The sequence below is a fragment of the Typopeltis vanoorti genome, chromosome 2 (genome assembly GCF_054136105.1).
Source record: "Typopeltis vanoorti isolate ZY-2024b chromosome 2, IOZ_Tvanoo_1.0, whole genome shotgun sequence".
Taxonomy (NCBI): domain Eukaryota; kingdom Metazoa; phylum Arthropoda; class Arachnida; order Uropygi; family Thelyphonidae; genus Typopeltis; species Typopeltis vanoorti.
This window is the reverse complement of record NC_143550.1, coordinates 92,149,288-92,167,429: the sequence shown is the minus strand read 5'-3', so window position 1 is coordinate 92,167,429 and position 18,142 is coordinate 92,149,288. Positions and strand designations below refer to the sequence as shown.

Genomic DNA, 18,142 nt, shown 5'->3' with positions numbered 1-18,142 from the left:
CCACTGTCATTCACCCTCTCATGGAAATATGCAGTAGGGGTGTCAGGCGGCAGTCGGAGCCATGATCTCGCTGCTGAACGGATAGCCCTGTCCATTCGGGACAGTATCGAGATATATGTCCTACCAAGCACCAACTTGTGGTAAAAGTGAGGTAGGATAAACAGTCTTTGCTGTGGCTTGAGAGGAGCTTTCCTCAAAGAAGTGATCCCAGCTTCTAGGATAGAAGGGGAAGAAGACCTTCCCTTTTGGGGTGAACATGATACTGAGGTATCCCCACTCTTCCAGGATGGTCAAAGCATGCAACGACCTTCTGTGCAGGGAAAACTCTATAGTCTCAACCTTAAGCTTCTTGTCAAGACCAGAGGGGACAAGAGCTAAAGAGCAAGACTTCTCTACATTATTAAAAAGGTCTTCAATAGAGAAAATGTCATCTGCCTGGTCAAGGAGTTCCTGCAAGCCTACCTTAGTAGAGGCTACGAGAATAAGATCATCCTCAAAGGCCATAGCATTAAAGGAAGAAACGCCTAAAGAGTAGCCTATATGGTTAAGAAGAGAGTGAATAAACTCATTATGATGCAGTTAAAGAAAATGGGAGATAGAGGATCACCCTGGCAAACACCCCGCACTTCAGGAATTGAAGTCTCACGGTACCCAAGTATAGCTCCATAACATAGGAAAGAAAGGGTTACATCTTGCAGACTCGCATCCCCCGTATACCACTTTTTGATATCTGTCAGTTAGCCATTCTCTTATTCATGCTAATATTCTTTAATCCAAACCCATATTCTCCAATTTATGCAGCAGTCTGCCATGCTGTATTCTGTCAATTTTAGAATTCTTTGAGGGTTATCTTTAGCTTGCAGAGCCAGTTTATTTTCATTCTCAGACTTAGCTCTCCTTACAACAGCTGTGACTCTTCTGATCTGTTGCTTATAATGTTCATAACTGACATCATCCTTATGGACACGGTATTCCTTCCACATCATGCTTTTCTTATGATTCTCTTGCTTAATAAGATTAAGCCATTGCAAAATTGAAAGTATTATGGTGTATCCATTCCCCTTGTTAGTTCAGTGGTAACATTGTTATAGAATGTGAGCAAGTTGCAAAAACATTACTGCCCTTTAGTAAACCAATGTTCATTTCAAAGTAGAGATTCACTGTCAACCCATTTCTGAATGCGAGCCCTAACCAATTTTTCCAAAATCTTCACTACCACATATGAGATACTAATTGGTCAATAGTTGGAAACGTCGGTTTTTGCACCACCTTTGTGCAATGGAATTACCATACATTCTTTCCACTCCTTCGGAATCTTCCTGTTCTGAGACTCAAATTATATAGCCTGGTCAAAGGATTAGCAGTTCAGCTGAACACTCTTTTAGCACCTGTGCTGATATATAGTGAAACATAAAATACTTTTTGACATTCTAGAAAATATTGATATTGACTGCTATGACGTGGAAATTTTAAAGAGATTATATTGGTCACAAACAGTGTCAGTATGTGTAAATGGAGAGGAAACAGGAGAATTCCTGGTGGAGAGAGGAGTTAGACAAGGATGCAAGTTATCACAATTATTAACCTTTACAGTGAACAAATGCTTAGAGAGGCACTTGAGGATGTAGAAGAAGGAATAAAAATAAATGGAAGAATCATTAATAACTTAAGATATATGGATGATGTAGTGGTGATGGCAGAAAGTGTGGATTACAACAAATTGTTCAAAGAATTGAAAACTCTTGTAAAGAGTACGAACTAAGAATTAACACAAAGAAGACCAAGATAATGATAATGGGTAGAAAAATAGGAGATAATGTAAAGATAAGATGTGGAGGAAAGATTTTAGAAGTGGAAAGATTTCAGTATTTAGGTAGCTGGATCTCAGAGAAAGGAACTTCAGAGTTGGACATTAGAAATAGAATAGGCAAAGCTAAATCAGCATTTATGGAAATGAAGAGAATTTTAATAAACAAGAATACTAAAATAGATGTTAGAATTGGAAGAGTTAAAGCAACAGTTTGGAGTATTGCAAGTTATGGAAGTGAGTCATGGACACTCAGAAAGAGAGATATGGAAAGAATTAATGCATTTGAAATGTGGTGTTATAGAAAAATGGAAAAGCATATCAGGAGTATACTGAGTTCAGTGCAATGGTATTGATTGCACTAATTGAGTATTGATTATTGATTGCACTAATACCTCCTCCTCATACACCTCCATTTCTTTATTCATTGGAGAGGTAGCAGTGAACTCAATGTTGCATACACCAAGTTGATAGCTTTTAGAAAAATGGGAACTCATTGGTTGAACAACCTCTTTTGCATCTGTTACCCACACACCATCTGCATTTAGTAGATTTATTCTTTCTTTTACTTGCAGCACATCGATAGAATTCTTTGGGGTTATCTTTAGCTTGCAGAGCCAGTTTTTTTTCATACTCAGACTTGGCTCTCCTTACAACAGTTGTGACCCTTCTGGTTTGTTGCGTATAATGTTCATAACAGACATCATCCTTATGGACACTGTATTCCTTCCACGTCATCCTTTTCTTATGATTCTCTTGCTTAATAAGATTACACATCCATTTGACTCCTACCCTATTTATTCGTTGAACTCTCAGGACACATTCTGATATTGCATCATTTAAGTATTTTTTTAAATGCTTTCCGTGTACTGTTGATGTTCTTCCCATACTGCAATCAATACCATTGCACTGAACTTAGTATACACCTGATATGCTTATCATATTTTTACCAAAGTGTTATCAGTTGGTAGTTTTTGATATACCATAACTCAAACATATATATATATATATATATATATTAGGATAACCAAGCAATTTTATATGCTTGGTTATTTTAGCTCCTAATCCCAAGTGTGCAAACAATTAAGTTTGCGCCTGAAACAAAGTTCAAGTCTAAAGATGGTACAACACCAGGGCAGCTCATTGTAAAGGTGGTTAAAGCTTTGATCACTATTCTTAGTATTTTCCCATAATGTAAAGCACATCTCACTAGAAGATGTATACTGCAATGCATTATGGGTGGGGTCACTACCCAGACCGGTTTCGACCTTTTTTGAGGTCTCCTCAGTGAGTAGCTAGACCCTAAATACCAAGGTTTTAGTAATACAAAGCCTTATCAACTTTAATTATATAAGTTGCAACAAGGTGTATTAAGTTTTAATAAAAATCTCTGGAGGAGATATTGATGGGAATAAATTTTTAACTTGGGTATATTGTATATTAGGATAATCCTAATATACAATATACCCAAGTTAAAAATTTATTCCCATATATATATATATATATATATATATATATATATATCATGATTTCCTATAAAATACAACAAAAAATATTGGTAGTTGAAAATTGAACTCTGAACATTTTCAAACTGTAAAAAAAAAAAAAAAAAAAAATAATAATAAATAAAAAATTATAAGAATCTTGTGTGAACATAGCAGTGATTTTCATTGTTAGCAAGTTCTAGATTCATTTTTTTTCGTCATTCTAATTCCAGTTATTTTTTGATAACATTATCTGAAATTATGATTGTAAGGGAAGCAACACTCCCATGGACCCCTAGCTGGATCTATCCTCTCCTTATTCTACTTTGAGGAAGATCCACTTACTTTAATCTTTCCTATAAGGCCTTATCAGCTAACTCTTCTTATTTTATGACCCTTATGCTATTAGAGTACTCAAGGGCTATTGGGTCTTTTCATTTCTGGCCTTACAACTATGCCCTCTCTATAAATCTTACTATAATTCTTCTATAATCTACTCTTTCCCCTTCAATATACCCTATTCCTGCTATGGGTTTAAATTCGGAAGAAGGCCAGTTCAGAAACCTTAAGGTAGCAGCCCTACCACTGAACTATTCCTTCGTCAGGCTAGTCCCCTGACATGGAGAACATAATCCTACTTGTAAGCTGACAGAAAAAGATAATTGGATTGAATCTATGGAAAACGACCGTGGAATGGAAAAGGTAAAACAAAAATGGAAACGAGAAAATATAATACACATAGCAAACTGGAATGTAAGAGGAATAGCATATAAAGAAATAGAATTAAACCAGTTATTAAATGAAAAAAATTTTAAAATAGCAGTAATCACTGAAACAAAAAAGAAATTAAAAAGAACTATGAGAACCAAAAATTTTATTGTAATATACAGTGGAGTCGACAGAGACCAAAGAGCACAAGCAGGAATCATGATTTGGATTCATAACTCCCTTTCAAAACAGTTAAAACATTATAAATTATGGAATGAAAGAATAATAGAGCTAGAATAAAAATAGATAAAGGCTATTTAACAATAATTGGTTTATATGCCCCAAAAGGTGGAAGAGAACAGGATAATATTGATTTTTATAATCAGCTACAAAACATATATAATAAAATAAATAAAAATGATTACGTAATTTTAGCAGGAGGCTTAAATGCAAGAATTGGAAACACAAAAATTAATAATAATATAGGAATACATGGAGAACATACTCTAAACAGGAATGCTAAAAAATTGATTGACTTTGTAGTTTATAATAACCTAAAAATAATGAATTCCTTCTATAAACATAAAGACATACATAAATATACTTGGGCAGCAAGAGGATGGAAATCAATATTAGATTACTTCATATTAAATGAAAAGACATCAAAATTTTCACTAGATGTTAGAGTTCACAGAGGATATGAAATAAGCAGTGACCACTTCCTTGTTAAAATAAAATTAAGATTACCACCTAAATGGCTACAAGTAACAAGAACAGAAAGAAAAATTTAAACATTTGTTTATAAAACTAGACTATTGAATGACACAAATGTACAATGGCTATATGAACAAAGAATTAACCAATAGCTAGATAAAATAAAACAAAATGAAGAAATAGCATGGCTTAATATAAAAATGATACTAAATGCAGCAGCAAATGAAAGCTTAGGAAAGACCAAAAATTTCAATAAAAGGAAAAAACTGAAGATCTGGGATGATACAATCAAAGAAATAATCAAAAAGAAAAAAGAAGCCTATCACAAATGGTTAAGCAGTAAAAGATTAGAAGATGAAATAGAATATAAAAGAATAAGAGTCATAGCTAAAAGAGAAGTCAGAAAAAGACAGAGAGAATCATGGAACAAATTTGTTTCAAATTTAGAACATGATTTATATAAAATAAGACCCAATGTATATAAGATTTTGAAAAACTTAAATGCAGATACCAAAGAAAACATAAAATTAAACACTGAATTGAAATTAGAAGAATTTTTAAATTACTACAGAAATGTGGACAGACAAATATTTTGAAAAAGACAACTGGCAAACAATTAACGAAAATGAAATAACTAAAGAAGAATTATAAATCAGCCTGAAAGAAACAAGAAATGGAAAATCACCTGGAGAAGATAAGCTAGGTTCAGAACTATATAAATACGCAGGAACAAGATTCAAAGAAAGACTTATTATTTTTAAATAAAATTTACTCAACTGGTTTCCTCCCAGTAGAATGCAAAAAAGCAATTGTGATTCCTATCTTTAAAAAAGGTAATAGAGATGACCCTAAAAACTATAGCGGTATCAGTATACTAAATTCCTGTTACAAAATATATAGCAGAATCTTAAATAGCAAACTAATGAAATATTCCAAAAACTTTGTTCTAGAAGTACAGAATGGATTTAGAAAAGGACGATCATGTATAGACCTGTCCTTTTGCCTAAAATTAATAATAGAGAAAAGAAGATAATACAATTTAGAAACACATATTGCATTTATTGACTTTGAAAAAGCACTTGACAAAGTTAAAAGAAACATATTATTTAACATATTAAAAGAAAGACAAATACCAAATAATATCCTAAAAGCTATCACAAGTACATATGAAAATAATCAAATACAAATAAGATTAAATCACAAGCTATCATATACGAGAGAGATAAACCAAGGGGTCCGACAGGGATGTCCCCCCTCAGCAACTCTTTTTAATATCTACTTAAATGAAATAATAATAAAATGGAATAAAAATTTATATCAATGAATTAAACTTTCTCCTACAGTAAACTTAAACACTCTCCTCTTTGCCGACGACCAAATAATAATTACAAATTCTGAAGATAACTTACAGAAAGCTATTTTAGATCTGAATGAGATATCCAAAGATTATGGTATGATAATATCAACAGAAAAATCAAAAACCATGGCCTTTAAAGGACAAGATCCAGCAAGAACTAAAATAGTAATAGATAACAAGATCTTAGAACAGGTGAATTCATTTAACTACTTAGGATGTATGATCACATGAAAATGAAAAAGATATAAACGTAAAAATTGCAAAATATTTAAACAGGTGTAATTAACTCTATATTTAAACCAAACCTAGTTCAAAAACAAACCAGACTAAAAGTATACAATACATTAGCCCTACCAGTCTTAATGTATGGAAGCAAAATCTGGACAATGAAACAAAAAGACAAAGATTAACAACAGCAGAAATGAAGTTTATGAGAAAAACTGCAAAGTACACCCTATTTGATCACAAAAGAAACAAAGAAATTATGAAAGAATTAAACCAAGAACCAGTAATAGAAAAAATTAAAAAATATAAACATAAATGGATGGAATACGTTCAAAGAATAAAAACAGAAAGATTACCAAAACAAGCCTTAAAGTACAAGCCATTAGGAAAAAGAAAACGAGGAAGTCCTCTTAAACGATTCAACGATAACTTCTAAGGCCGGAACAGGCCATACTAGGCCTAAATCCTTGATATGCATGATGATGATGGTGATAAACTCTTCGATCACTATTAAAAATGGTGTGATTGTTTCATTGGACTAGTTATGCAAAACAAAATTGTCTTAGTACATATACAAATGCCTTTAAGTTCAGTTATAATGATAATTGTAAAAATTTAGAATACTGTTATGAAATGTATGTTATTCTGAGGATCTTCAGTCATTTTCTTAATTTTGTTTTATCAGAGACATTAGCCTTTTGCATATTAATATTTATTTTCATAACTGTTCTATTTACATAAGCAAGCTTTTCTTTAAGTTATCTTTATATACATTATGGCCACATAATACATTAAGGTGAATTGATAAAAATTCAAGTCTCTAATTTTTATCTTATCTTTATTTTAATTTTAATGTGCTTCTTTAAAAATTTATTTATATTATCATTTCCTATAGAATATATAAAAGACTGTTTTATATTCCATAGAAATATATTACTGTGGAATATAAAATTGGGAACATGGAATATATTTCTATGGAGTATAAAATTTGTATTCCATTCTCTTTTTTATATTCTGTGAATTATGAATAATTCTTAGCTGTTTATGAGTTACAAACCTTTGAATGTACAATGATTGTTTTATATATTTTTATATGTTTAGGTCAATGCTGTTAATTCTCATACAAGTTGGAAAATTTCTTTATTTATGGAATTTAAAGAAAATCTTGATGATGTTTTAAAAGGGGTAGGTGCGATTTCTCTGTAAAAGGGATATTTATACTTATCTGTTGTTTGGTTAAACATAATATAGACCTTACTTATGTAAATTATTTATTAGCATGAAATTTTCATCCCACTATCAAAGGGCATCTTCAGTATGACTTTCAAATGAAACAACTGGAACAGAAACCAATAAATTCAACAGTGAAAACTTGAACTGTATATTTGTGATGTAGAATGTCATGGTCTAAATACATTAAAGTTCTAGTAAAATAACTTTAACAAGAGATAAAAAATTAATTAATTCTGAATTTGTGAAGAAGTATTTCCCATAAAAGAGAGAATTTATGTCCAACACTAGATTCGGACAATGTAGTAGCAAGCTTTCACAACCTTGTTTAAATGTTGTTCTAAGAAATTATTAATTTTTATGGAGAACCATAATTTTCTTCCAAAGGATTCGATGTCTGGTGGTGATAGCGTGTTCTGCAAGTCCCAATTGTTCTGGCTCATAGAACTTAATGCGGTCTAAATGTTCATCATGATTCATGGCTGCCAATCTACCTGTTTGGCCAAAATGTGATAATCCACACTGGCAAGTCATTTGATACACTTCATTGTGGGCCAAAGGTGGGAGCTTATTGTTAGCTGAGCCTAGAAAAGTAGATATCTGGTTGATAGGGCTGAAGGACACTTGTAAGCCAACAGATCTAAGTAGTTTGACTATACCTTCAGAGACACCTTTATTGCCATCACGATGGGAAGCAAATGTTAGGGAAACTCTTCCATAAAGAGAATGAGTCCTTCATTTCTGAGTAAGATAAATTCGGAGGAAGAGGTTTGGACTTGAAAATATTTGTGCTATTTGGAACCAAAGGTAGTTACCAGCATCTGAAGAAGTATCATATAGCTTTGTCAACAGCCAGAAAAAAAGTCAATTACTGGAATGACGTTTGGTGTTATCACAAAATTTGGACCTTTAGGAAGCACATTTAATTCTTTGGTAGAAAGAGGCCTCGTGGAGATATTAAAAACTGTCTTTTGAGGATCACTATTGGATGACAAAAAAGGCTGATGGCAACTGGTAAGAAGATTGAATTTTTATTTCTCTCTGCACAGAGACAAATATTTTGTTTGCAGAAACAGTAGAAATATGCTGTACTATTTCAAATCAGTCTGGGGATAGAGTTGCAACTATTCCATTGTGAGTATATTTAATTTCATTATTTAACAAGGCCAAGCATTTTTTGCTCTTGGACAGCTATAGGATAAGTAATGATCAACTGGAGAGTGCATAAATTTTTTTGAGCTTTGAGAGATCAAAAAGTTTCTCTTAATCTGCTAAAGGCAAGTATTACCAGAGCTGCTCTACATCTTTTTCAGAAATCTAACATGTTTTATGCACATTTAGCTTGTTTAACTAAAAGTTTTCCATAGTGCTTACATTGATTTGAAGCCAACTCTCCTTAAAGTTCTGAAATAACATGACAAATTGGAATATAAGACATTATAATTAGTTAAACATAATATGGATTTTACTTATCTATGTTATTTATTAGAATAAAATTTTCACTTCAGTATCAAGGGCATCTTCAGTATGACTTTCAGATTAAACAACTAGGACAGAAACTAATAGTGTCAACAATGAAAATGCATGAACAGGAGGTACTGTATCATTTTACCCCATTGAAACTTCAACTTCACAATGAGGTAAAAAAGATGGAAAATTAAGCTACTTGGACATCTTCCTCTCTTGCTCTCCTAATGTACTGGTTACCTCTCTTTATTGGAAATCTACCTTCACCGACTGTTCTATAAAGCATGATTCTGTGCATTATCTGTTTCAAAAAGTGGATATCATCAAAACGATGCTGAATGGAGCTCATTCTGTGTTAACAGAATGGCTTCTTTCAATGAAAGGTACAGTGCATTCCCAAAACCAATCTCCAAACCAATTTCTAAGATTCTCACGAAACATAATCTAGTTCATATGATTTTTCCTGCCAGTATACTCATGTCTTGGTTACCTGCTGCCAAGAATAAACAATCTCCTCAGTTTACTTCAGGTGTTTACCAACTTTTTTGATTTGGACAAATGGGATATTCTGCTGATACTACTGGAACACCAACCTTACATCGTCTGTGAAGTCTGGTTTAGCAGCATGGAATTAACAGTGACTACAGAATCTTCTAGTCAAAAACTTGTCTACTTCACTATTGCTGCTTAAAATTTGAGCATGGACAAATAGGATGTTCTGCTGAGACTACTGGAACACCAATCTTTGCATCATCTGTAATAAGTCTGTGAAGTCTGGTTTAGCACAGCATGAAACTGGCAGTGATCACAGAATCTTCTAGTCAAAAACTTGTCTACATCACTACTGGTACTTCAAATTTGAGCATTTGTTTCAAAGAGGTGCTCAATCACCATTACATGTAAATTGGAACTGTCTTTATCTAAAATTTGGTAGGGTCTTATTGGTTATAAGCAGGAATTTTTTAATCATTGCTATCTCCTCTACTGTATTGCACTAGTGTGCTGCTTATATTGTTTGAAATCGATTGTTGTTGTCAATGGAGTACAAAGGCCCTTCACATAAAAATGTTACAGAAACATTTGCATCATCTTCTTCTTCTTTTCCTTATAGGCTTACATGGTGATCAGAATACATTTTGGAAAATTATGGAGACGACTACCGTGTTTGAGTAAAACTTTAGTTTAACATAAACCAAAATCAACACTCGATGTTTCGATCTTTATATCAAGATCATCTTCTGGAGCATATACATTATATACAGAGAAACAAGCTGCTCTACAGCCTACATGGTTTGCTAAAGTTACTGACCAACCTTTTTTTTTCACCAGAGGCCAGACCAATAATTGTTGTAACGGTTGGTCAGTAACTTTAGCAAACCATGTAGATTGTAGTGCAGCTTGTTTCTCTGTATATAGTGTATATGCTCCAGAAGATGATCTTGATATAAAGATCGAAACGTTGAGTGTTGATTTTGGTTTATATTAAACTAAAGTTTTACTCAAACACGGTAGTTGTCTCCATAATTTTCCAAAATGTCTTCTTCTTGGCTTCCCATATTAGGCAACTGTTTGCCTGTAACGTTTTCAAGGGTTTAAAAAGTCTTCTGCCCATCTCCTCCTGCGTCTTCCTCTTGATTGGTGTCCCTTTGGTTTATATTTCCAAGCAATATTTGGCTATCTGTCCTCATTCATTCTTTCTATGTGGTTTTTCCAGTTCTTTCTATAGTTAGTGATGTCTTCTGTTATGTTAATTATGGAGAATTGTTTTCTTATTTCTTCATTGCTTATCTTGTCTATTCTTTTATAGCATGTGAGCAGTCTTAGGAACTTCATTTCTGCAGCTTCCATTTGTTTTTTATCTTGTTTTCTCCAAGTCCATGTTTCACTACCATATATCAGACTTGGTTTGGTTATTGTTTTATATAGTTTTATTTGGGTTGTTCTAGATATCTGTTTTCTGAAGTGTCTGTTTAAAGTTCCAATAACTGCTAGAAATTTTTGCTTTTTATATGCAATGTCAATTTCTCCATTGGGGCTTATGTAATTTCCTAGGTATTTAAATTTGTTCACTTGTTCTATTACTTTGTTGTGGATGACTAGTTGCATCTTTTAATTTCTTTAACTTGAAATGGTATTGATTTTGTTTTATTTATTGAGATTTTCATGTCATACTGTTTTGTTGCTTTGTTCAATACATGTAGATTTTTCTGTAATTGGGCTTCATTTTCAGCAAAAATAAGTTGATCGTCAGCATATGAGAGGCTGGTTAATTCTTTATTTCCTATATTAATTCCTATGATTTTGTTTTTCCTCCACTCTCTTGAAATTTTTCCATATATATATATATATATATATATATATATATGGAAAAATTATATATATATGGAAATATATATATATTGAAGAGTATTGGTGATAATCCACTTCCTTGAATAAGACCTCTATTGGTTTTAATTTTTTTGGTTATTTCATTATTAATTTTAATGTAGCTTTCTGCCATTATAATTGCTATTGCTTTGGTAATTTGAGGTGGGGCTTTCAATTCACTCAGTATATTAATTAATTTTGTTCTGTTAATTTGATTGTATGCTTTCTCATAATCCAGAAAAGTCATATATGTTGGCAGGTTAAATTCTATTCTTTTTTCTATAATTTGTTTGAGTGTAAATGTGGGATCTGTGCAGGATCTTCCTTTCCTAAAGCCATATTGTTCTTCAGTAACTTCCTTGGTCCATGATGTTAATTTACTTTTAATTATATCTAGATGTATTTATGTATTTAATAGGGATATTCCTCTGTAGTTTCTGCAATCCTTTGTTTCCTTTTTTGAATATGTTTGACTATTGCTGTCTTCCATTCTTGTGGAATGTTTCCTTCTTCCCATATTCTGTTTAGGAATTTAACTAATCGTAATTGAAATGGTTTAGAGCTGTATTTTTATAGTTCTAAATTTATTCCATCTTCTCCTGCAGCTTTTCTATTTTTTAGTTTTTCCAGTATTTTCTCTAGATCATTAAACTGCATTAGTTCTTCATTTGTTTCTTGACTTATTACTTGTTTTATTTCAATTTGATTATTATTGTTTAGAAGGTGGGTGTAGTGATTGGTCCATTCTTTTGGGGCCCCTTCTAATCATAGATTATCCTTTGTTTCTTGAGTCATATTTTATGATTTTATAGCTCTTTAATTGAGGTCCATTTATGTCATGTTCTAATCTTGATACAAATTTTTCGCAGTCTTGTCTTCTGATTTTCCTGGTTTCTCTTCTTGTTATTGCTCTGATTCTTTTATACTCTATTTCATTTCCTATAGTTCTGTTGTTTAACCATTTAAGGTGTGTTTCTTTATTCTTTCTTATTAAGGATTCTGTGTGAGCCCCCATAGCTCAGTCGGTATAGACGAAGCTCTTTGGTTGGAAAGACCTGGGTTCGATTCCCATCCAAGACGTGAGGAACCTTTGTCTGGTCTCTTTCAACTAAAGGTGAGTAACTGGTCTAATGCAGAGGTAGAGGGTTTTCTCCCAGAAACTTGAGTTTCTGGGAGAGAAAGCCTGTTCCCTCAGAACAGGCAAACCAGCCTGTGAACATGCTGCTACAGTCAAAAATACATTCCCTCCCCAGCGGCAGGCTTGGCGATAGGCCCTTTGGGGCTGTACTAACAAAGTCGCATCAGTGTTAACACACGGCCCCTGAATTGGAAGCAGGATAAACGTGCAGAGGAAAGAAGAAGAAGATTAAGGATTCTGTTTCTGGGTTCCATGTTCTGAGTCCTTTCCTTTTTCTTCACAGTTTTGTTCCTATGGCTTCATGTGCTGCTTGTTTTACTCTTTGTTTGATTTTTTGCCATTCATTTTCTATATCTGTATCTTCATTTATTTTCTTTGTGTGGTTTGTAAGTCTTCTTTGATATAGTTCTCTGACACTATCTTCCTGTAACATTTCTATCTTAAAATCCTCTTGCTTTTGTTTTTGCGTTCTTGTATTGTTTCTGTTGCTCTGGTTCGAGATTTTAATAGTACTGATTAATAAATAATGGTCTGAGTCGATATTGCATCCTCTGTATACTCTGCAATTTCTTACCATCTTCTTTAGTTTTTCACCCGCTATTATATAATCAATGATGCTTTTATATCCTTTGGCTTCCCATGTATATCTATGTATATCTTTATGTTTAAAGAAGCTGTTGGTAATTTTCAAACTATTATAGGCCACAAATTCCCTGAGTTTCACTTCCATTGTTATTTATGGTGTTTTTCTCCTTGATTACCTATTAAATCTTTAAACGTATATGATCCAATTCTGGCATTGAAATCACCTGCAGTGATTAAGTAATCTTGTTTATTTGTGTTCCGAACAGCAGCATGTTCACAGGCTGGTTTGCCTGTTCTGAGGGAACAGGCTTTCTCTCCCAGAAACCCAAATCACCAAAACCTACATTTTGGAGGTTTTATAGAATTCTTCTGTTTCAGATATTTTTCCTTCTTTGGGTGCACAGGTTTCTATAATTGTAATTAATTTCTTATTTAATTTAAGTCTAGCCATTGTTATTCTTATCTCTGAAAGAATATAACGATCTATCATTAAATTTTGTCTTTCCATTTATTACTGATAACGATGGCTGTACCTGCAGCTACTTGTTTTTCGTTGGGTACTCCACAGTATATTAAACTGTAGTCCTGAAGTTCTGTAGAGTTCTTTGATTTTTTCTTTGTTTATGAAATTACTGCTATTTCTATTTTCATTTCTGTTAGGGCTTTTTGTATTTCTTCGATCTTGTGACTAATGCCTCTTATGTTTACTGTTCCAATCTGTATCCAGTTCATAGTCCTTTTTCCAATTCTGTTTCATTATCAATTTGGGCTGTCCAGTTTTTATTCCCTTGAAATTTGCAAGTACAGTCATCCCTCGACTTATGTAGGTTCGAGTTGCGTTTTTTCGAAGATACGTCCGTGATTCCATAGGGGAATAAATAACATTTTCAGCTATACTTTTGAACAAGATGCAAGCGAGCATAAGGTAAAGCATGTATAGTGGCAACAGCTCTTTCAGTGGCAACTTCCCTTGGTAGTTGACACGTGCCTACAACAGTTCCTCTGTGAATTTTGTGTTTGAGAAATGTTATTTGTGTATTTATCGTTAAATATTTTGTGATGTTTTGTGCAACATCGCCCCTACATGCACAATCAAAAAAAACCATCACAGAAAAAGAGGCGAGCAATTGATCTTGAAACGAAGTTGCAAGTTATAAAGCTGGTCAGCCGATTAATGTGATTGCACATGACTTCGGATGGTCTCATTCTACAGTGATGACCATTTAGAAAAATACAGATAAAACTGTAGAGATTGTGAAAGGATCTGCTTCCATTAAATTGACGATAGTGACGAAGCAACGACAAGGTCCTATCGGTGATATGGAAAAGCTACTTGCATCATGGATAGAGGACCTGAACCAAAAGTGCATACCCCTTAGCACTGTGACCATAACTGCTAAGGCACTAAGTATCTTCAACATGTTGAAGAAGAAAGCAGAACCCGATTATGACTATGAATTCAAAGCTTCTTCTGGTTGGTTCATGAGATTCAAGCAGTGTTTTGCGCTGCATAATGTGAAAATGTATGGGAATCTGCAAGTGCTGAGAAGGCCGCCAAGGAGTTTGTGGAAAAATTGGATAAAATTATTACGGATTATAAAAAAAACAAAGGTTGCACCAGAAGAGCCACAGCCTGATCATTCACACAGGGAAGGCAATGCAGATGTGATTGTGGAGGAAGATTTGGTTGATTATTCTCCTGTTTTATAGTGGTAGTAATACACAGTACAGTTTTTTAATAAGGTTTAAAAATTGAAATGACAGTATACTTATTACAGTTAAGTCCCTAACCCCTATAATTCTGTTGATTTAATGTATCAACTTACGTCTGACTCGACTTACGTCCTGCAGGATGGAACGGAACTCGGACGTAAGTTGAGGGATGACTATATAAGAATTTGTCAACTGGGTTGGTTACCAACCATCCACAGCTTCATCTGTTGAGGGGGTGCCATCTTAGTGCTTCCAGACATGCTCGCTTTGGTCCAGGACTTCTTATTGGGTATTCACAGCTAACCACTATTTCTGATGGCTGTTCCCCTATCTGCCACTGGGGACCTGCTTAGTGCCAGTAGCTCTGCTCAAAGAAACATTTGCATAAGTACATATGTTAAAATTATTCATCACATTATTAGTGAGAGTTCAAGGTCATCATTTCCTGAAATTCCTAAACCATTTTTGCAATATGGTGACTTAGAACCATTGCTAATCATCACATGAATAATTTTAATATATATATGTGTAATTCTTATTTGAATCTTATACTTTTTTAAACAATTTTATGTAATGTGGCTTTGTTGTCTATTGTCTGTGTTTATATTTTGTTCAATATTCCTAACAGTATCATATAGTTGGTGTTAAAAAGTGGTAGAAAAAATGAAAATGCACTTTGCAATGTTTGTTTTTATTCTATTCTTGTCATTTAGCAGTCCAATTTTTATGTATTTGCTCAGATGATGTGATAAAAATTTCCTCATAATGTGTTTTTATATTAAATACTTCATTTGATTTTAACTTAACTTATTTGTATTCAAAATTCATTGTTTCTATTAATTATGATTTTACATTAACTGTCCTAGGTTTGGTTATTATTGTTTTGCCTCCAATACTTTTATGTTGAAATCTATAATTCACCTCTGATTCTTTTTTAAACTTTTTGTGCATTTTTCTTTTTAATGCAATATTAATTTTTATACTGCTCTAATCTACATAATAATCACTTGCAATTTTAAATCCTCTGTATATTCTTGTGTCCTGAAGATATTACTGTTCATAATAGTATAGTCAGTTCATTTCTTATATTATCTGTGTCCATATTTTCTGAAAACATTTTTACTTATCTGTTATTCATTTCCAAATCTTCTCTTCTGATTTCTAACAACTAGCTTTTCTATTATGTTAGCTGCTCTATCTCTGATGATTCCAAAAAGTCCTGTACCTCTTCCCTTCCAGAGCTTTCTTTGACAATATAGGCATAAATAAATCTCATTATCCAATTTGCCATTTTGAAATCGACATATATAATATTAGAACACAGAGTTTTTTAAATATTTCTCATCATCATCATCAAATTCCTGACATGTACCCTCAAGGGGTGTACAGGATATGATAGTACTACATGAAAAATTTACATCATTACTAACTTCCTATCTACAATTTTCCTCCAAATCAGTCTGTTACTTGTCAAGACTCCAACATTATCAGATCTTATATTTCTATCATCTAAGGCACTTTGTACCGTATCCATCCACCTATCTTGGTCTTCCTCTGGGTCGTTTTCCTGCCAACCTGGCAGAGTACACTTGTTTTGCTAATCTTTCCTCGCCCATTCTGTTTAAGTGACCATGCCACCTGAGATTAGCTCTGCTAGCGCATTCCTGGATGATGACAATGTCATGTTCTTTCCTAATATCCTCGTTTTTAATATGATATTGCCATTGATGCCATCTGTTCATGCCTGTAATCTTTCTCAGGACTCTCATATCTGCAGTCTCTAGTCTTTGGTCAAGTGTTTTACTTCTGACCCAGCTCTCAGATCCATAAGTTAAAACTAGTTTGAACACTGTGTTGTATACAGCTAATTTAGTTTTCTGACTAATTTCTGTCTTATTCCATATGAATTTATTCATTTGACTTCCTACCATACCAGCTTTATTGATTCTGTTGTCTATTTCCATATTTAATTTATCATCTTCACTAAAAATCGTGCCTAAGTAGCTGAAATGTTTTACTTGTTTCACAGGTTCCCCGTTCACAACAAAGTTGACAGTTTCAACAATTCTACCTATATTCATTGTCTTTGACTTTTTAATGCTGACCTTCATACCATATCAATTACAACAGTTATTCAATTTAGTCAAGGAATCTTGCAAACTTGTAGCGGATTTATTTAGAAGTATAACATCGTCAGCATAAAGCAAAGAGCTGACATTAACATCTCCAATTCTGATATCATGTTTAATACTACTTTCCTTCATAATATGATCAATATAGATAATGAATAACAGAGGGGATAATGTACATCCTTGTCTCACACCAGATTTAACATTAAACCATCTTTCTGTACTTTCAATTCTAACTGCTGACTTACAACTCAAATAAAGATTAAGTATTGCTTGATATATTACCCCATTGATACCATATAACAGTAGCGTATTGAATAGCTTCTCTCTTGGCACCTTGTCATATGCCTTTTCCAGATCAACAAAACTTAAATGCAGATCTTTGTTATATTCCCATGCTTTCTTAACTATTTGTTGTAAAGTGAAGATTTGATCCTGACAGCCTTTATTGCCTGAATCCAGCTTGTTCTTCACCAAGCTTTTCTTCCACAATTCTTCTCAACCGTTTCTCAAGTATACTTGCATAGATCTTGCCAGAAACACTCAGTAGGGAAATTGTTCTGTAATTCTCACATTCAGTTTTATTTCCCTTTTTATATATGGTTACTATTAGAGCTCTACTCCAATCATCGGGAATTCGTCCCTCTGTGCAGGCTTTCTGAACTATGCAGTGTAGCCACTGTAAGACTTTTATACCACCATACTTCAGCATTTCTAGTTGAATATCATCTACTCCAGCTGCCTTTCCACATTTCAAGCTTTTGATGGCTTTTTCTACTTCAAGTTTGGATATGTATTCCTGACTGTATACCTGTTGAGTATTTTTACCACTGTGCTATCACTGCTTGTTTCATTTAGCAATTTTTTTAAGTAATTACTCCATACTTCAAGGATATCTTTTTTCTCCCGTTTTCATATAACCTTTATCATTTCTATCTCCTTTTACAGCACGTTTTCCTCCATTTCTAATCTTCTTCAACAACCACCTCCAGAATATCTTACCACCTTTTTGATATTTGTTTTCTATGTTCTTGCCAAAGTCCTCCCATGACTTTTGTTTCGCTAGTTCTAACAGTGTTTCGCTTTCTTACATTTGTCTCTATATTCTCTAAGAGCAAAAGCTGACTTATTTGCCAGGAACTTTTGATATGCTTTCTTCTTTTCCTTCACTGCCTCTTTAATTTCTTGTGTTAAAGAATAGTCAAATGATCAAGTGTC

General features: G+C 33.3%; 1 protein-coding gene across 1 annotated transcript in view; it reads left to right on the top strand.

The window, feature by feature from the left end:
• Itpr (Inositol 1,4,5,-trisphosphate receptor) overlaps window positions 1-18,142 on the top strand; it is a 1,112,489-nt gene that overhangs the window by 122,589 nt on the left and 971,758 nt on the right. The window contains exon 7 of the mRNA XM_090401920.1: window positions 7,397-7,480. Within this exon, the coding sequence (XP_090258046.1) occupies window positions 7,397-7,480 (84 nt within the window). The remainder of the gene's footprint in view (window positions 1-7,396; window positions 7,481-18,142) is intronic.